Source organism: Pseudorca crassidens, chromosome 1 (assembly GCF_039906515.1).
Source record: "Pseudorca crassidens isolate mPseCra1 chromosome 1, mPseCra1.hap1, whole genome shotgun sequence".
NCBI classification, from domain to species: Eukaryota; Metazoa; Chordata; class Mammalia; order Artiodactyla; family Delphinidae; genus Pseudorca; species Pseudorca crassidens.
This window is the reverse complement of record NC_090296.1, coordinates 103,304,424-103,326,359: the sequence shown is the minus strand read 5'-3', so window position 1 is coordinate 103,326,359 and position 21,936 is coordinate 103,304,424. Positions and strand designations below refer to the sequence as shown.

Here is a 21,936-nt window from a genome sequence, read left to right as displayed (position 1 = left end):
AAATTCATGGGGGTAAAAAGATCAAACCTATTCTAATAGTTAGGTTTGGGCAAGTAGTAAAGGGAATTGAATTCAGGGAGGCATATATACACGTCTTCAATCCAATTTGCAATGTTTTGTTTATTTTAGAAAAAAACTAAAAAGTTTGTAATTTTACAAGCAGTAAAATAAGAGGTAATATAATACAAATGAGTGCTAACATATTTAGCATTTAAGAAGTAATATTTGTTAATAAGTTGCTATTAATTGAAGGCCTAGCATGTGCTATGCACAGCACTAAGGGCTAAATAAAATACACACGGTCCTTGCCCCTCAGAAGTTTACAACCTAGTAGAAATGACAGTAAAAAAAATATATATATATATATATATGTATAAAACATATCATATGATATATATTTGATAAGTCTCACAAAGAAAGCTAGAGGGTGAAACAATAGAGCTTGCTATGAAAACAGTGGTTTTAGAAAATCAAGGGTTTGGAGAAACAACTCCTCCTCTTTACTGGTTCTTAGGGGCTGTGACATCAGCTTATTTTCAATGGAGGGTCACTCCTGTAGCCTGTACAGAGATGCGAAGCAGCAGCATGAACAAGTTTGGCAAGAGAAGATTCAGAACTTCTGGTATCAAGGACCAACAGTGATAGGAACCTTGGTGTATGCTGTAAATGATAGTGACTGCCATGATATCAGAGGGGAACAGAAGAAGAGCAACATGGGGAATGGGAACATAGATAATAAATAGAAAAGGAGACTGCAGAACATCAGCTGTAGGTGAGAGAATACAGAGGAGCTAGACCAAGGAGCAAGGGCAAAAAGAACCAAAGATATCCTGAGTGGCTGCTGTTTTTCTATTCTTGGGTCTACACTTGGGTGATGTGACTTAAAGAAACATGGGTCACTACTATATATAAAATAGATAAACAACGACCTACTGTATAACACAGGGAACTATATTCAATATCTTGTAATAACCTATAATGGAAAAGAATCTGAAAAAGAATAGATAAATGTATGTATAACCAAATCACTTTTCTGTACACCAGAAACTAACACAATATTATAAATTAATTATATTTCAATTAAAAAAAAGAAACATGCGTCATAATGGAAAGGGACATTTTACTTAATTTGCACTAAGTACAAATTACTAAACACAATGAAGGTAAGAGTATATGATGCAGAAGTATATACCGGTGCAGTCATTCACAGAAGTTATTTGAAGAAAGTTAAGATTTGTATGTACTTTTCGAGGAGGATAAAGATTAACTGGTGGAAAGGATAAGCTATGCACCCCAGTTAATGGTTGTAATTACCATAAGAAAAGACTCTCAAAGTGACTTTTAAAATATTTTTCCTTTAATCTAGACTGTTCAATCAAATAACTTCAAAACAGGGAATCTAAAAATAAGCTATTAGTGTCGGGATTTTCTCAGTTGTATAAGCAATGTCAAGTTTGATTTTCATTCTTGAAAAACTGAGGTTTAAGGGTTCTCATTATTACTGTTGAGGATTTAACAAAAACTTAAACCAAAACCAAACTACCACTTAAAATAAAAACAACACACAAAAAAAATACACACTAGATATATAAAAGGCAAAGGGATAATAACTCTTAATACAAGAAGAATTGTTACAAATCTGAAGAAAAAGAGGGATATTAGAAAAAATGGCTGGGATGAATGGACAATCTAAAAATTAAACAACACAAAAACCTAGTAAATATAGAAAAAGCATGCTCACTTCTCTAATATTCAAAGAAATTTCAATTAAAATAATAGTAAAATTTTTTTACTAGGGACATTTCAGGCTAGAAAACAAGCAGAAAATATTAATGAAAATTCAGGACCTGTTTGAACCTGATTTACAAAAGCTATTTAATGACTCTCTACAGGCTTTCAGTTTTTATGTTATTCCGATACCTGCATTATTTCCACTCCCTTCTCTCCTGTGTCCCAGGAGTCCCCTCCATAGACTGCATCATCATGGTGTTATATGAAACTACAAAATAATATGCACCTATTAAAAAGAGCAAGAATAGGTCTGCCTATATTGACATGAAAAGATGTCTGTCAAGCTGTTTTAAGTGAACAAAGCAAATTACAAATTACATTAGTGTACATATTATCCTATATTTTGTAAAAAAAAAAAAAAAAAGAGTAAAAATAAATATTATTAAATGAATTTCTATGCTTATACATGCACAAAATAGTAGTTGGAAAAAATACACCCAACTACTGAAAATTTGTAAGGAGTGGGTAAGGGAGTCTTATTTTTGGTTTTTATTTGTTTTCTTCATAAAAATGATACATAAACATTTAGAACTTTCACTTTCTACTTCGAATAGGCCTGTGAAGTTGAATATGATCATTTTAATAAACACAAAAATTTAAATAAATTCTGAAATAAACATCAAAGGGCATTTTACTAAATACTATAATTATTTTTATAAAGCTAAATAACATTCATTTATTTCTCACAAAATTCCTATTTGATTGTTGTCATTCTCATTTTTCAAATGAGGAACTGGTGGTTAGAATTAGAGCCTTGAGCTCTTTTCCCAAAGCTCATGATCTCTCCAATAAAGAAGCAGCAAATATTCAATTTTTTTTGATACTTAGAAGAGGCATAAAGATAACTTTGACTACACGCATTTTAGACTTAGGAACGTTAGAGATTAAGAAACATGTCCTAAAACAGGAAACACATCAATGACAGAATCAATAATAGAGCTTATGCTTCTTGACCATATTTCTTTTTCATTCTTTTTCTTATGACAATAACAGAAATTCCCAAGCATTGAAAATGTCTTCACAGCTAATTCTTTTGTTTTGTTTTGTTTAAGCCTATTGATTTTGCCTTAAAATATTCACAGTTCAAATCATTAGCTTCATATTTTATGTAATCGTCTATCTTTAAATTTAAATCTCAAGATTTACTTCTTGCCAAGCTCTGATTCCATACAGAAGATAATCTTTGGGGTCTGAGACATTACTCTGATATCTGTTTTACAAGTTTTGCTTATTGTGTATTATGACATGCTAGCTTCAAATTTGGTTTTCTTACTATTACCTATAGGAAATAATAGATATCCTTGTGCTAGAAAAAAATAACTCAAAGATCCTTTGTTTACCTAATCGTTACATAAGTTCTTCTGAAGTCTATATTTTTATTTTACTTTACTACCTCTCTATGGTATTTCTGGTGCATGTGGAAGTACTTCTCTGGCTCTGTCTTACATAAATCCTAGTTAAATAAAAAACCTCAGTAGTCAGCCCTGAATCCAGATAGCACACTTGGTCATTCACCTCTTCCGCAATCCACAGCATCTTCTCCTTTCTACTCTCCTGTGGATTCTTCCTTTGACATACCCTTAGAATTTGTCCCTGCCCTGATCCTACCGTCACATCTCCAGTTCAAGTCTTTACCCTCCCTTGCCTCAAGAGCTGAACTAACGTGTTAGTTTATCTATCTGCTCCATTTCTTCCTCTTCAAATTCATCCTCTATACTACCACCTAATTTACCTTTTAAGAATATAGGCTGTAGTATTTCAAACCACTACTTTAAAACCATCAATTGTTTGTCACACATTCATTAGCATAGAGAAGTTTCAACTCATTAAGATGACTTGCCTGGCCAATGACAATCTGACCCCCACTTTAACTCTATCTCTACTCTCCAACACTTTCCATGCTCTAGCCACCCAGACTACTTATAATTTCTTAACATATCTGATGTCCCATGTCTTCTGATCACTTTCCCCTAACTGTTCTCTCTCTTTCTCAATTTCCATTTGATCATAAATACTTTGTTCCTTCAAAGCACAGCTCCTCCCGCTAAAGTCTTTTGTTGTAATGAACGCAGAATTAGCAGTGATTAATTAGCTGTGAGGGATAAGGGCAAAGGAAAGTTTACAGTGATTATAAACTGAATCATAGCACACTTAATACTAACAGTTAGTGATAGCATTGGTGCTTTGTACTGTGTAAATTCCATAATTTTACTGTTGCCACAAGATTTAACTTATCTAGTCTAATTTTATTGACATTTGCTTTATAGTTCAGAACTGATGAAGTAACATGAATTTTTTTTCTCTTTAAGCAGTTTTGGCTAGCATTAGAAAACAATTCTCCATCTAGCATCTCTTCACTAACAGATAATATTAATTGTGCTTAATCTTCTATATACATATTTTTATATTTGCATTTATTTATTTGTATATATGTATGTATATTTCCTCTCCATGCAAATTAAACAGAAGCCAGGATATAACCTGGTGACAACATCTGCAAAGCTAACAGTTTCCAAAATAACTTCTTTATTCCTACCTACTCACTGAAAAAGGGGAGAAAAATTCACAACTATATACAACCAATAAGAGAAGGAAATCAGAGCTTGGAATGAGAGGACAGACACCTAGTATTTCTCGTAACAGATTTTATCAAGTTCTGAGTAACTACTAGCTAGATTCTATGTTTCCATTTTTAAGGGGCAACAAAATAATCATATTCCCATAAGAGTGTATTTTTGCACTGTGTTCAAATTTCCTTTGTAGATATGAAAATATATAATCTCACTCTGGCATCAAATTTTATATGCTATGTCTATATGGTCTCCTCAGTATCAAATAATGATTCAAATGGCAGAGTTGTTTTCTTCCAACACATTCCACAGTTGAATATTTCTGCCTTTTCTTTGGGATGGCTAAGAAGTCTACACCATTTGCACATTTGCCAGAGGCTTATTTTCTGTAATTTAACGCAGTTCTGGCTATTTCCTGTGCACAAGTCACAGAAGTGTAATGTAGTGGTTAAGCCTCAATGTAATCCAAAAGACAGAGATTTGATTTCTCCTCTGCTACTTAACTAATTGACCCAGTGGAGCACTGAGTAATCTCTTTAAAACTCAATTTCCTCATCTGTCAAATGGGGATGATAATAATTGCAACTTGGGCCTTTCTAGGGCTGTTACGAGGATTAAATGAGATTTTACATGTATATAACTTGTACAGCCACTGGCCCATAGTGAACACTCAATAAAGGCTTGCTGCTCATGACAAGGAAATTTTAACTATAAATAAGACATACAAGAAAATATTATTTAGACTCCACTGATTTCTAATGTGAAAAAAATTATCACAGAAAATGAATGGAAGTTTACATTTGTGTTGCTAGTTATTAGTCTCCAGAAAAAAAATTGCTAATAAAATTAATAGCAATAAACTTGATTGCACAGGGAAATTATTATATACTAACAGGAGTAAACTGGTTTCACAAACTTCAGAAATCTCTAGCCATACACTAACAATTTATATGCTAATTATAAATGAATTCCAAACTATGATACAGGCAGGACTAAAAGAGTTTTTAACTTTCCATGACCATTTCCTAACCTCGTAGAAATTAGTATATATATATAAAAGTTAAAACAAGTACCCATATAATATGGTATATTAAATACTCATATTTCATTATTCATATTTAAAAAATAAAATTGGTCCTCTTCATCCTGGTCCAAGTTAATGTACACAAATTGAATTCTAGAATGTATAGCTTCACCTCTTCTTCATTTTCCATGTAGTTATAGCTTAACTTAGTCTATTATTTACAAAAAGAGGTTTAATGAAATAACTGATCCATTCCAACATTATTTGAATGTCTCCTGTTTTTAATTTGCAGCAATTAATACAAAGCATAAATGTTTTAAACCTTGACTCCTATGAGACACAACAATTTAATAACCCAATTTATCTTGAAAATGTCTTAGTGAAATAAGGAAAACACAATCTTCTACTGCCAAATTTGATAATACTGATTCATTAGTCACAACAGATAAAATTAGAATCCATTAAATGTGAAGGTTTTTTTTTTTTTTTTTGCGGTACGCCGGCCTCTCACTGTTGTGGCCTCTCCCGTTGCGGAGCACAGGCTCCGGACGCACAGGCTCAGCGGCCATGGCTCACGGGCCCAGCCGCTCCGCGGCATGTGGGATCTTCCCCGACCGGGGCACAAACCCGTGTCCCCTGCATTGGCACGGGGACTCTCAAACACTGCGCCACCAGGGAAGCCCTGAAATATTGTTTTCACATGCAAAGTTTGCCTTTGAAGATAAGTGTATTCATTGTTACAAATGAGTAAGCAATGGTTCTGATATTATGTGTCATGTATGCAACTGAAGCTTCATTGTCACAGTCAGAAGTCAAGACATTTAGCTTGCTCCGCTCTTTTAACATTGTTATCTTTTTTTAAAATCAGTTTTTGTTAACATGTTCTCCATTTAAGAGAACTAGACTTGCCTTAGTGCAATTAACTGCCATTACCATGGAGAGAGAGAACCACGGATAATGAACTTTATTAAGTAGGACTCTACTAGTAAATTACAAACTAGCCTTACAAGCTAAGCTATATTAAAGGGCAACTAAAACGTATCATAACATTGCAGTTCAGGGTGAAAGTTAGCTTAAGCATTTGGAGTGTGAACTCAACAACTGGACATTTCCTGTGGTGATCATCTTTCCTTTTGTACTTAAGTTCTCTTGTACTAAAAAGCAAGTAGGTCACTAATGCCATTTAAACCCAACTACCCTTTTATCTTTTTGTTTTCTCTTTATTTACATCTACAACCTAAGGTATTATTTAATAAACTTGGATCTTTAAATACATAATTTAAAAATGGAAAATAAAATTTGGGATGGATCTCGATTAACTACTGAAATCAGCATTTTGTAAGACACACCTGGCAGTGGCAAAGGAGGTGGAGATGGCAGAAACAGCTTTAAAAAATGTGGGTAATGTGCTTGGGGTGAAGAGTAAACAGAATTTACTGACCTCAGGTCACGTTTCTCAAGCTACTCCAGTGTTTCCAGATTACAGACCTGGGGAAAGCAAGTCCTCATATTCACGTTGGAGGCAGGGAGCTTGAGGCACTGAACGCCGAGAGATGGGAGTTAACATCTGATGAGCATCTAGTCAATGACAAGCACTGGGCTAGGTGCTTCTAAGCATTATCTCCTCGAATCCGGATAATGGTCCTCTGTGTTTTAACTCCCAATCTTTCACATGTGGAAAACAGTCCAAAAAATGTTGCAAAACTTTTCTAAGGTCTTATGGCTCAGTCTCTCTCACGCAAAAATATTAGATCACTAAGCCACTCAAGCCACACTGATCTTTGCATACTTAAAACATAGTCCTCTTTCTTTATTTTTACTTATTACTGAAGTACTCATCTCATTAAAAAATACTAAGATGGTTTACAAAATATAATAAGATGAGATTTGTCTTCAAAGTAGAGACCTTAATGCTTGTTGGATGACTGACCGACAAACATCTTGCCTGCCCGAGCAGCAGTGGAGGGAGACCCTTCCATCTAAAAGTTGTTTCCCAAGTGTAAGGTATAATTATGAATGGATCTCAAGGACATTGCATTGTTACAAAGATTGCTTAAAACTAGTTCCCTTAAATCCTCTATCGTTCAGCATTCACTTTTATCTGTCTGTATTCATTGAAAAAGCACATGTACTGTCTGATTGTTCCTGTCTGGTGCCAATAAAATTCATATCAAATTTCTGCTAAGAGTTTCCCACAATAAACTTTTAGCAGGCCATTTATGGTAAAGAGCTTGGATGTGATTTTACTAAACCAAAGTAACCATCTATTGTTCTGTCTCAATTACATGTTAGGAAGGGAGAAGGGAGTATCACTGAGAAAAACCTGTAATTGCCCTTAGACAAAGGCAGAGGCAGGGTAAGTATGGAAGTGGCAAATTTTATACACCCAATGAACATGAGTTTGGAGCCCAGCAGAACACTGCAGGCCCCCCCTCCGTCCACCCCCAAGTACTAGAGAGTTGTTTTACACATACTAAAACTGCCACCAGAGGTAAAAAAGCTAACTGCATGGTGACCAGACTGTAGCCATGACATAAACTGCTCCAATTTCAACAGTACTGAATCTATGGGTAGCACAATTCCAAGAACTGGCCTCAAGACAATGGGATTAACATTATTGCTCATAATAATCTATATCTTTGTGGGCATCAGAATAATTATAGCTTGCCCTGCCCATATATGTAAGCGACAACTAAAATTGTCAGCATAGTTGTCAGCAAAGAGATGCTACAGACCCACGTTGACAATTTCCACTCTGAGAATACAGCACCCTATGTCAGTATGAAGAAGGTACAGAAGATAGACCTTGGCCCCTAATCCCATAGAAATGGAATGACGTTCTGACGAGTGAGGATCTGTCAGCAGCTCTTTGCAGGAAACCACCCTCAGCAGGAAGCCCCTGTTCCTGTCACTTTGGCAAAGCTATATTGTAACTAACTTTTAAACCAGGCACCCCCATGCTCTACTTATCTCTGGCCCAAGTGCACCTTTCAAATCTTTTAATCAATACCTTGCCTGACTTGTCAGTTCTTTCCATTGATCAAAGAAGTAGAAATGAAGAATAAGCAATGAAATGTAGAAATGAAGATTACCAGATCTCTCCCCTAGCTTCCCCTCCAGTCATCTCCCGAACAAACTGTGTGACCAAACTGTGTGAATGAGATACCATCTAGAGGAAGATCACAAGAAGTCAACGAGCCTGCACGCAGTGGGGGGATGGTGACAACTCTGACCCCCTATCTCTATGATTAACTGAGATTACTTCCCTCCTTTCCCTTAAATGTTTCATGGTCAAGCAGAATTTTTGGAGGTGGTTTTTGGGGGATGTTGAGTCCATCATCTCCCCAGACTATGGACATTCTGATTAAAGGCGCCTGTCGTTTGCTGCCAACATTTGTGAGTGTGTAACTGATTTTGTAAGTGGGAGCAGCAGGACCCCCATTCAATAACAAGTGGAACTTCATCTCTTCATCTGACACTATGCTAGGGTGGTAAAAATAAGAAAAGACATGGTCTTTTCCTTCAAAAACTTTTTAGCATAGTGGAAGAAACAGATTTATATACATATACTCATAGTACCATACTATAAATGCAATGATAGAATGTAAATTCATGGATGAACCATAATGTGGCACCTATACATCTTGGATGCATTAGGGAAGACTAGCTGGAAGAGGTAATACTTCAGTTAAGTCTTAAATCTTAACGGTAAAGCAAAGTGTGGAGGGAACTTGGAGTTAGATACTAGAAAGTCCGTTAAGTGTTTTGTAAAACTATCTTTGCTGAAGAAAAAAAATAACTAAAAAAACAAAAACAAACAAACAAACAAGAAACCTGACTAACCAAATTACTATTTCTCATTCTCTCTAACCTAAGGAAATACTGGCCACATACCAGGTGACAGCAACTGAAATATGGACATGAAAGCAAAGTGTTGCAGTCTGTTTGCCTTGCCATCTATGGGAATCTGCAGCTCCATCCAATAAATAAAGGAGCCACTTTTACGGCATCAACTCTTCCTACTGTTTCTCCCATTGATTAAGCCCCAATCACATGGCCTTTCTTGCTGCTACTCCAGCATGCCAGGCTTCAGCTCTGAAACTTTGTACTTGCTATTGATTCTCCTGTTTACAGTTACCAAAGCTTAGTTTACGTTTGCCTTCCTCTGATCCAGGCTTTAATTCAAATGTCACTTTCTCCAAGAGTCCTTTTGTAGCCATTGAAATTGACATATTAGCACTGATCTTCACTTCTGCCAAGTCATTGTTTTCAGTATTATCTTGCTTTACCTTCTCCATAGCATTTATCAATACCTGAAACATGGTATTATCTGTTTATTTTTAGGTGCCTTGCTATCTAACTCCTCTCCCCCCCCCCCGGGAAAAGTAATAAAGAACTTTTTTTGTCTTGTTTATTGCTGAATCTCCAGTTTGTAACATATTGCCCAGTAATCAACATAAGTTAAATGAATGAAACCTTCTAAACCAATGGTAGCCATCACTATCTCCAAATAACAGCTCTGCAACAGACCTAGAGAACAATCAGTTTAGAATCCAGCAGGAGGACACAGGGGGCCTCCAGGGAGAAAATATGTTTAAAAAAAAAAAGAGAAGAAAAATGAGGATATAAAAATAAAATGATATTAGACATAGAAATGTAGAAAGGTGTGAAGTTAGAGTCTATAGAGTTATTAAATGTGGGTCTTGGTTCTGACATTTCTTGCACCTAATCCACAAGGGAAAACTGATCATTTTTGTGTATCCCAAATGCTTGGGAAGCAAGGTTTTTAACACAGAGAATTCTAGGAAAAAAAAAAATTCTTTCCTGGTTTCTCCTGAGGGCGCCAGTGAGTACGCACTACACATTTACATTTTTCTTACAGTAAATTACAAATTGTGCGCATTTTGTCTATTGGTTTATATACAACTACAACTGGTGCCATCATATGGCATATCTTGCACTTTAAACTTTTGTCATTATTGTTTCAGGTTTATCATGACCAGATTCAGATTAATCACTGAGACATCAGAAATGTCTGGATGGACCTAAAGGATTAATGCCCTGACTTACGGGATTTTTCCCTACAGTTAATCGTTTTGTTAATGCACAGGGTTGCTTAGATTCTAATTCTGCCCCTTACTAACTGTGCTTCAGTTTCATCGTCTGCACTTTGGGGATGTTAACAGCACTGGTTCTATTATAATTACATTTAGGATTCAATTAAACATTAAACTGTAAAAAATGCTTAGTACAGTGTCTGGCTCCAATGAATTTCCCATAGTTCCCTATACGATGGTTGTAATATTTATAACGTAGATATCTAGTTGTACATAAATCATCTGGCAAGCATAATAAACTGAAAATCCAAGATGAACCTTTTGTTTTCTCTATGATGTGCAGTCAGGGAGGCAGAAAATTGCAATCTTCAGAAGTGACTGAATTAGTACAATTCTTAGTTAGCAATCTTACAACAGTACTCTTATGCTCTTAGAAAAATATTCTTATTCTTTCCAGATAACGTGTTATTGTTTTGGGAATTTGCAGAGAAACACCTTATCTATTTTAAAATTTAAGTCGGCTGTAATTAACGTTAGTAAAAGCTTTCAAAATGACTTCTTTTTTGTGTGTGTGCTTTTATTCAGGTAGTGTTAGCCCAGGTTTTCAGATTTTCTGGCTATCCATTCTCCCCAATGTAAACCCTAGCTCTGCAGAACTGTTTACTCATAGGAAATATATTGTTTGCTTATATCCCAGCAATTGAAATTGAAGCATTCCTTTACACTTCAACAGCAACCTAACTGCAACTATAGTGGAATACACATGTTGCTCCATGTAATATCATAATGGTTTAGTTATGCTACTTTGGCTATAAGGATCACAGCTCAAGTAACTGCAAATAACTAGAAGGTAATTTTGATAAGTATACTTTGCACAATGGAGAAACAAGACTAAACTGCCTTGCCACATTGTACTGGAACCCAAGGAAAGCTGAACTAGGTTTAACAGATGGAGCAAACACCAGTAGTCAGTCTCCTTGCACCAGGAACAAAAAGCTCCTTCCGAGGTGAAGGCATTAGGGGAGTGCGGTGAGTGACCACAGTCAGGATCCTCACCTAAGAAGTCCACCAGGGCTTCCCTGGTGGCGCAGTGGTTGAGAGTCTGCCTGCCGATGCAGGGGACACGGGTTCGTGCCCTGGTCCGGGAAGATCCCACATGCCGCGGAGCGGCTGGGCCCGTGAGCCATGGCCGCTGAGCCTGCGTGTCTGGAGCCTGTACTCCGCAACGGGAGAGGCCACAACAGTGAGAGGCCCGCGTACCGCAAAAAAAAAAAAAAAAAAAAAAAAGTCCACCAATACCAAGACTCTGCTATTCTCATCGTTTCTGCTTTTCCTTGCAAGCATCCTTTCCCTTCTTTTACTGAAAACTGCCTTCTCCTTCAACCATGTTTATCTCCTGGCTTCTATTTACACATCGTTTTGATTTATTCTTAATTTTGGATCACTTACTATAGCCATCTCCAAACTCATAACCTTTCAATGTCTATTCTTGTCAACTATCTCAATCTCTGGATTTCTTAGTCTAATTCCAAATCTAGTTTTTTTATTAGATTACCTTAACAAGGGATTAAGGTGAGGAATTTGATCTCAGAATGACCTGTGATTGTGGCAGGCACAGTTTAAGGTTCATGTTGGATTTTGTATATCTCTTTCCCGATTAAATCTTTGTGGCCCCAGCTTTGCATAGTACCTGGCAACTATCAAATATTCAATACATATTTATTTAAATGAGAATTTTAATGAAAAATAATAAAAGTAAATAGAGCAGAAAAAAGAATGGAATAAAAATCTTTAAAAGAAAAAATTGAACATTTGCCTTATCTTTCCTATACTTGTTCTATTTCAGGGTAATGATACAAGAAATTTTCATATACTGCGATATGGGGAAGTCATTCTGGCTTATATATATGAGTTAACTTGAATTTTATGCTAACTAAAACAGCCTGTTTGTGGCCTATCAAACATAAGCTGTGCTTGTGTTTTAATTATTAAAAAGCAGGGTGTACTGAGCAGAAGTAATGAAAGACCATGTTAAAGATTAGATGCCTCCCTTCCCGGGGCACCAATGCTGGTACTCCTTCGATGATAAGACTCCCTTCCCAGGTGCCAAGGCTATACTGACTCACTGTGTACGTGCTGATTTGTTTTTTTTTGACACCTTGAAGGAATGTATCCCTGGCTTGTTTCATGTTCTTTGTTCTGGCAAGATATAAAACTGTGCTGATAACCATGCTTCTATGGAGCAGTTCCTTGGAGTTTTCTGGGAGGCTGTTTTCTAGGCTAGAGTTCTCAGTTTGACTGAAATAAAATTCTTTTCTATTTCTAATATAGGTTATTTATTGATTATTTTCATCGACAATAACCAGATAAGCAGCCCTAGTTGATGAAGGCAAGTCCTTCTTTACAGAAAAATTCTAACTAAATAAATGTTGAACAAATAACATTATAAAATCACAATTTTGCCATCCCTAATTGAATAACTTATTCTGAAATGATTATAAATAAATGAAAGCATTAGAGGAGAGGTCAACAGAAACACTGAAATGGAAGGATCAGGCTGGCAGCACTGATCAATCTTGGCATGGCCACAGGGGGAACAACCAGACTTAATGTGACCGCGGATGTGATGGAGTATGAAGTACACAGAGTCACCTGTGAGTTATTCTTGAAAAACAAACAAACAAAAAAGGAATCTGAAAGATAGCCTTTAAGCTAATGCTCAGCTATGGGGCGTACAGAATACGGTGGAACAAATTAAATATAAGAAAGAGACAAGCAAAATGATCCAGAAAGTAGAACATTCTAAAGGACAGTGAACATGGCTTCTTTAAGAAAGTAGTGGCATGGATAAAAGAGAAGTTAAGGGAGAGGAATTACGAGGAAAGAGACTTATGACACAAAATAACCAAAATGTAGTATGTGGACCTCATCTGAATCCTGACTAAAACAAAACAAATGTAAAAAGGGATTTTTAAAGAAAAACAGCAACATTTGATTATGGGAAGGAGTACACAATACTAATGCATTACTGTTAGTGTTATTAGTTGTGAGAATGACATTGTCATATGTAAGAAAATAACCGTAATTTTTAGGGATGAAATGATATATGTCTGAGATTTGTTTAAAAGAATTCAGCAAAGGAAAAAAATAATAATAAAGCTCAATGTATAGGTGAAGAAAATATGACAAAATCTTACTAATCGTTGAGTTTGAGTTATGGATATACAACTCCATTGTACACTCTCTCTACTTTTTAGCATAATGAACAGTTTAGTAACAAAGTTTTAAATAGAAAAATAATTTAGGGAAGCCACAGTGCAAGCAAAGACATCAACAGCTTTAATACTTTGAAGAGCATTAGTTCCAAAACAGAAAGAAGAAGATGTACATCTTTGATCAAAGTAGCTTAAACCCAATTTTCTCACTGCAGCAAATGAAGCATACTATGTTTTAAAACATAAAATTTGAAAATCATGTTATGGCTCATCCCACAGCCTTGACAAAATAAAAGCAGCATACCTCATCTTCACAAATGAAACAGCAGATTTTTGAAAATTGTTCCATTTTCTATTCAACATATTGGAGCCTCTCTGATATATACTCTTAATGCAGAGAGAAAATAAATTGAGCCTTCACTGTGGCTCAATACTTTGGAAAGATGCTAAAAGAAATTACAGACAATAATAACATACATGCAAATACACAGGACTGTAGAATGGATGAAACATATTTTTGCTTACATTTTGGTCAGCATTACAAAAACAAAGTAATGTTAAGTCACAATAATTTAAATAATCAGAGTAAAATTACACGAATATTTTAAAAGATATAAGATTTCTTACTTTCAAGCATATTTAGTGAACCTCCCCTACATTATACATTTGGTTGTCATCAGTCTAAAGGAATTTCACAGCTAAGCATACAATTGCCTACTGCATATGATTCATGGAAGCCATACAGATAGCCAAATCTCTATATATCCAAATATAACTCACTGTATACTTCTTTTAACTATGTACTTCCTTACACTGACTTCCTCCTGAATTTATTATCTCAATTAATGGTGCTCCCATAAATACAGTGTGTTCACTGTCTCCATCTTCTTTCCTAACCTTCCACTCAATGCAGTTAGTCAAAAAGATCTCTTGATTTATCTCCTAAATATTTCTCAGATCTGATCCTACCTCTCCATCATCTTATCCAAAGTCCTCATATTTTCTCACTGGATTACTGCTGGAGCCACTTAACAGTTATCTACACTTACAAAAGAAAGAACATAATAAGAAATAGAGAAGACACCAATTTACTTTAAAACCAAAAACAATATTGAGATTTAATGAAACCAAAATCTGTTTCTTTTTTTTCAGAAGACTAATAAAATTCATAAATGGCTAGCCAGTTAGACAGGAAAACAGACAGAAGATACATAATATCAATATTAAGAATGAGAGAAGAGAAATGACTTCAGATTTTATAGACATTAAAGGCATAATAGAGAAATGTCATGAGCAACTGTACAACAGCAAATTGCCACTTAGATTAAATGGAAAAATTCCTTGAAAGACAAATAACAAAAACACAATCAAGAACAAGCAGTTTTGGGAGGAACCAAGATGGCAACATAGGAACTTCCCTCCACCCACAGATGCAATGAATGTACAACGACACTGCACATGGAGAAATTCCCACTGAGAGAAATCCAGTGGCTCACAGGACTACGGCAAATAAAGACACATTTGTCAGTGGGTGCACATCACTCCCTGTGGCTGTCTCCTCAAGGCTCAGCCCAGAAAGAGCAGGCAAAAATTCCCATCTCCCAGTCTTGCCCTGGAGGGATTTGACTGCATACTTTACAAGTTGATGCCTGAGGGTCTGGCTGCTAATTTAGCATGCATCTAGAGGCTGGCTGAGATCTTTCTTAGAGCCCAGAGGAGCTGGTGGGCACTTCCCTGCATTCTCCCTCTTGCTTGATCCAACAATGAAACCAAACCACCAGTACTTCCCTGGAAGGAGCCTGTCCACATATTTAATGCATCAACTTTTATGGCTGCAAGCTGAGGGATGGGTTCCCAAATCATGTAGCTCTGACAGCCAGTGGGTCTTTCATTCACAAGTCCCACAGGACTAGAGCAAACAAAACAAGCAGCTTTTCAACAGGTGCAGAAGCACCCTGCTTGTCCCTCCCCCACTGTCATGGCTATCCACCTGGGCTCACTGCAGAGGAAGCAGGCAATAATGCCCATCTTCCAATTTCTCCTTCCAAGGGGCTTAACTATATCTTTTCCCATCTATTGCCTGAGGGTACAGCTTTTAGTTAGCCTGCATCTAGGTGCTGACTTTTATCCTTTTCCTTGAAACACTGACCAGTCTTGGCACACCCTCAATTAGGGAGCCACTAAGAACAAAGATGGCAGCTTGGACGACCATAAAGGTTTGAGAGACAACCAGGAGCTTGGGCTGGGCTGACTGATGAGACAGTCTGTCTAGACTGGGAGAGGTGGTTGTCTAATCTAATGTGCAGAAACCAACACAAAGAGTCAAGGAAAATGAAAAAAAAATAATAAGGAAATATGTTCCAAACAAAAGAACAAGATAAATCACCTATAACTGACCTTAATAAAATAGAGATAAGTGATTTACCCAATAGAGAGTTCAAAATAATGGTCATAAAGATGCTCACTGAGGTCAGAGAACAATGCATGAACAAAGTGAGGATTTCAGCAAAGAGAAAATATAAAAGACAAAGAGAGAATCCTAAAAGTAGCAAGATAAAAGGAGTTTGTTACACTGAAGGGGATCCCCATAAGACTATCAGTGAATTTTTCAGCAGAAATTTTGCAAGCCAGGAGGGAGTGGAATGATTTTTCAGAATGCTGAAAGAGAAAACCTGCCAACCAATAATATTCTACATGGCAAAGTTGTTCTTCAGAATTGAAGAAGAGACAAAGAGTTTTCCAGACAAAAGCTGAAGTTAATCACTACTAGACCCATAGATATACAGATCAATAGAACAGAGAGTACAGAATTGGACTCACACATATAATTAATCGATTTTTGACAAAGTTACCAAAGCAATTCGATGGGGATAGGATAATTTTTCTAACAAATAGAGCTGAAAAGATTAAACATATGAAAAAAATCCCGAATAATCTTAAACTCTATATCATACCGTATACAAAAAATAACTGGAGATGAACCACAGATCTCAATGTAAGATATCTAGAAGAAAACTACAGTATTGCAACTTGACTCTGGGTGTTGCAACGTTTTCTTAAGTAGGACACAGAAAGCCCAAATTATAGAAGAAAATAATCAACAAATTGGACTACTCTATCAATTATTTTCTTAAAAACAGCTCTCCAAAAGAAACTAGTAATAAATGGAAGAGAAAGTCACAAACTAGGAGAAAATATTGTAACATTTACATAACACTAGACCTTTATTTAGTATAATTAAAGAGCCATTACAACTCATTAATAAGAAGATAAACATCCCAATTTGGAAATGGCAAAAAGATTTGAACAGACATTTCACCAAAGAAGATATATGTATTTCAAATAAGCAGATGAAAAGATGGTCAATATCAGTACTTAGGAAAGTGCAAATTAAAACCACAAGGAGATAACACTACACTTATTTGAATGGCTAAAAGTAAAAAGTCTAATTGTACTAAGTGTTGGAAATATACAAACACTTTGGAAAGTGGTTTGGCAGTTTTAAGAAATATTAAACATGTACATATTACATGACCCAAGGAAAATAAAAGAATATGTCTACACAAAATCTTGCAAACAAATATTCACAGAAACCTAATCTTGAAAAAAAATCCAAATTTACCCCCTAACCTTAACCCTAATCCTAAGAGATGAATGGATAAACATTTTGTGGTGTATCTATATAGTAGAATATTACTCAAAAATAAAAGGAGATGAAGTATTGATACCCACAACCACCTGGATGAATCTCAAAACAGTTGTAATTAGTGAAAGAAATTAGACAAAGAAATGTACATAACATATTATTCCTTTATACAAAAGGATAAAAATTTCTAACTAATTTGTAGTATTAGAAAGCAGACCATTGGTTGCCTGGGGTGGGTTGCATAAGGCACACAGAAACTTATTGGGGTTACAGATATCTTTATTATCTTGATTGTGGTGATGGTTTCATGGTTAGATGCATAAGTCAAAACTAATCAAATTTTTAACTGTATTCAATTATACCTCAATACATCTATTTAAAAGGGAGAGAGAGACCCACATTGAAAGATCTGAAAATACTGTGCTTAATAGTTTTCAGTTTCAATGAAATAGAAACACCTGGAAAGCCACTTCATAAAATTAATCTTTAAAATGTGAAGACGTATCACTCAAAGAAATACTCTAGTACATCAGTTAATCAATGGAGTAGGAACAGAGAGAACAGATACCAATTACACATATGGATTTACTTTAATGTATTCATTAATTCAACCAATATGTATGCCTGGATACATACCAGTGTACAAAATAAAACAAATCCTTCCCCTCATGTTTACTTTCTGCAACTATTATAAATTGTTATCAAACTTGAATAAGCAAATGCCTGCAATATTTTTTTAGCCAAAATAACCATGAATACTTCATTCAATTAATTATTTATATCAATAATCTTAGAAATTAAAAACAAGAAAGATATCAAAATAAGACCTATATTTTTAAATCATCCGTTCTCTTGCCATTACCGTCAAAATAAAGACCAAAACTTGTTTTAGCTGGACATGTCCTTCACAAACTGACCTGTGCCTTCATACTCTGGTGTATACAAACCACGCAAGCGATACTTTATTAATAATGCAGACTTCTGTGCCAAATTCAGATCTTAACTCCGTAGATTTGGGATGGAGCTCAGAATCTGCATTCGCAACTATCAGCCTATTTGATCCTAATAGTCTAACTACCCAGTGAGATAATTAGTGATGCCTAAATGTGATGACACATTGCACAAATAAAGAAACATGCATGAATGGAAATCTCACCAAATTACACAAATGCAACATTGGCCACTAAGAGCACACCTTGCTATCTAGGTGAGTTCACTTAAAATATAGATTTAATTAAATGAGAAACAAAATGCAATGATCCTTAGTAAGCAAAAAATCTTTAGAACATCTTCAAAATCTGAGCAAATACAATCATAAAGCATAGATTCCCAACAGAGGGAAAGAGTTCAGCTTTATTAGAACTAGGTTTTCACTGGAACAAAAGTGACTCCAAACTGACACTATAAACAAAAATAAAAAGCAAGACAAAGACATTTCTCTTCTTTCCTTGTGTCCTTGCCATTTTTATACTTAGTAGACTTAATTTAGCTCATAATTTAAAATTTATTTTTGCCATAAGTAAATGCATTCCCTCCACTTCCTTTAACACAGTCACAAAAAAGTAACTAAAATCTTTGTATATCTTTAATGGTATATGATTAAGGATGATTCTGGGGAACTTTGATTCCATGATTTTATAATGTTATCTTTTAATAGTCATATCCTGAATATTTGGTAAATGTAAAGAATTCATTTGATTAAAAATAAAATCCTTTCTAATAACCTTTAATTAGCATTTCTCAGCAGATGTTTGTTTTCATTCCATTCTCATTAATCAACTGACCTACCCCAGTCCAAGGGCACAGTCTTAAAACAAGTTATTGATGTCCCTACCTTTAGGAAATCTACTGTATCTTCAAGAAAGATCCAAAGAATGAATGAGAAAACATATCTAGTCCACAAAGCTGTCCAGGAGGAACTGAGGACATGCCATATGTTAAAAGAGAGGATCTAGTCCTGAGCTATCAGAAGAGAATAAGAGAAAGTCTCTACAGATGGTCATCATGATACACTCTGGCATCAGGCAGAAAAGGTGGATATAAGGGGAAAAGGAAGAAGAAAGTGTAAAGGTAAACCTAACGATGCTGTCATTGCCTATCAAAGAGAGGAATACTTTCTCCACATTTAGAAAAAATTCAGGGCAGGTGAAAATGGGTGGTGAAGAAACAGGAAAGGATAAAAATTGGAATACTTACAGGTATTTCTTCTATAATTGGAATTTCAATTGTATTCCACACAAGCTTTTTGACCCTAACTGTCTTGACCAGTACAAAAAATTAGAAATAATAAAACCAGTTCCCCATATTAAGCCTGAATGTACATAATGGTTTGTCTATTTCTGCTATTCCTGCTGCCCACAGGTTTTCAGGTATGACCAATATGTCAGGATATTCTCTCCATTACCAGATTGCAAATGCCCTGCGGGCAGAGTCAGCTGTTATTTTGGTTGTATAGCTCTCGACGTGTGGGTGTGAAATAAATCCTAAATGTGCAACATTAAAGGTGGACTGGATCTTGGAAATTATCTGGTAATATATCCTTATTTTATATATGAGGAAACTGAGACCCAGGGAAATTAGATAATTTGCCCAAGGTCTCATAGCTAGTGTTAAGTTGATAAGTTGATGATTTCAGAGTCTTCTAGAACAGCCACGAATTTTAATTCATCTGCCTTGCTAACCTGCTCATAATTTATAAATTCTATGCATGGAGGCATAGGCTTAGGTTATTTGAGAAAATGGACTTGTTCTCTTAAATACTGCATTAAATTTGTTACATCTAGCATACACAACTATTTTGAAAGCAAGTTTTTTTGAAAAATCCCTACTATTAGTAAAGTCACGGTGGAATATGTTAATACTCTTTAACATTCTTTTTAGTTTTGGGGGATTGCATTTTTTTTTTATTTGAAGACAAAGAAAGAAACCAGTGGAAAGAAGAAATTTTTCTACATCAAATAAAAATAAATTTGTGGGAAATATTTGTCTCCACATCCAAATAATCACTCTGTATGAGGCTGAAACTAAAAATTCATAATATCACTGAATTAATATTTACTGATAAAAGTAAAAATATACTGCTTTCTATAGCTTGATTTTGGAAAAGTTTGTCATTGTCATGAGAGTATAAGCCATACTTCAAATATTTTGTTTTCTTAACTTTAGTGGAATAAAATCCACTTATTACCAAAACAGTGTACTTACTGATTCAGGACAGGAGTGTAGGCAGTTTTATCCTCATCAATAATCGTGACCATCAGTGTAATAAGTTGGGGCCAAAAATCCAAATTCTTGGTGGTTGGTCCCTGATCTTCCCGAGGAATGTCCCGTTTCTTACTCTGCTCACAAGATCACGCAACATGCAAAAGAAAAGGTTAAATGGTATGACTTTAGTTAGATGTCACTGTCAAACAGGAGGATTAGAGAAAAGGGGTAATGGAACAACTCTCAGATCATGCTGGCCAAAGCTATTAAATTCAGGTTTCCTCTCTTCATTGAATGCATCCCATAGGGTAAAGTCACAATGGCCAGGCTTGAACTCCTAAATACTTAGGTTCTGGAAAGGAGGTTTCTCTTCCTCTATTGCAGTTCATGACCTTAGGAATTATTATTGTAGAAATTATCCCTTTAATGTGGCTTCTTCCAAGGCAAAAGGTTGAATTCTGTTTGTACAATGAGGTGTGTGTGTGTGTTGTATATAAAATTTGTCCTGCCTAAATATTTTGTCCATAGTCACACTGGTAGTAAAGTGGGCTGAACTCAAGCAAGACTGCCTGGTTACAAAGCCAGTACTGTTAAATACGACAGCATATACAAGTTGCATGAATGGTCTGGAACTCTCTCATTCCACTCACAAATGTATCTAGTTAACAAAAACTTCCTAAGTCTATCTTTCTTTTTTGTGCATGTATGTGTATTTAAATCATATTGGAATCCTTCTTGATTTACCACACTGAATGAATTCTCCACTCTCACCTCTAGGAAGAGTGTTGCCTCAATGATCTAAATTTACAGTGAGATTAACAGAGTATAATAACAATTTTGAATGTTTAACATCTAAACTTCATATTCAACAAGCACAATTCCTTTGAACACACAAATAAATTATTCTGGTCACTTTGTTTGGTGGGCATTCTTCTTCTAACACTTCTTTCACATGTACTTTTTTAAATTAGGCAAAAAAGATAAAGACAAGACAATTTTCACTCAAGTATATGACTCAGTGGGAAGCATATTGTTTCCTTGTTTTTGCTAAATTATTTATAAGCTTATATATCCAGGATATCTGAAAGCTCCAATGTGTAGCTCAGGAAAGTTATGGGCTCTCATACAAAAGGTGGATTCGATTTTACTTGATCCAATCTTTTGCCCTATCCAACTACCATGTCTTTTCCAAAGAACAGCCACCCTCTGCTGAATGGTTGTATGCCTAACGTCTAATGCTGTCCAAGACAGGTAACCAGATTTGGATGAGTCATCACACTATTATATTCTCACTTAAGTTAAAATATAACCCTGTGTTAAATCCACTTAGTGTTAGAGACCTCATACACAGACTATAATGCACCTTTAGGGACTTTAATTTTCCTAGGGTGCTTCCAAATGCTGTTGATTTACCTTTAAGCTCAAAATT

The 21,936-nt window shown here is 35.5% G+C and overlaps 1 protein-coding gene across 4 annotated transcripts in view; it reads right to left on the bottom strand.

Moving 5' to 3' along the window:
• Nucleotides 1-21,936, bottom strand: part of UNC13C (unc-13 homolog C) — a 615,854-nt gene that overhangs the window by 197,427 nt on the left and 396,491 nt on the right. For all 4 annotated transcript variants that reach the window (XM_067747577.1, XM_067747567.1, XM_067747553.1 and 1 more), the window contains one exon: nucleotides 20,508-20,641. In XM_067747577.1, coding sequence (XP_067603678.1) covers nucleotides 20,508-20,641 — 134 coding nt within the window. The remainder of the gene's footprint in view (nucleotides 1-20,507; nucleotides 20,642-21,936) is intronic.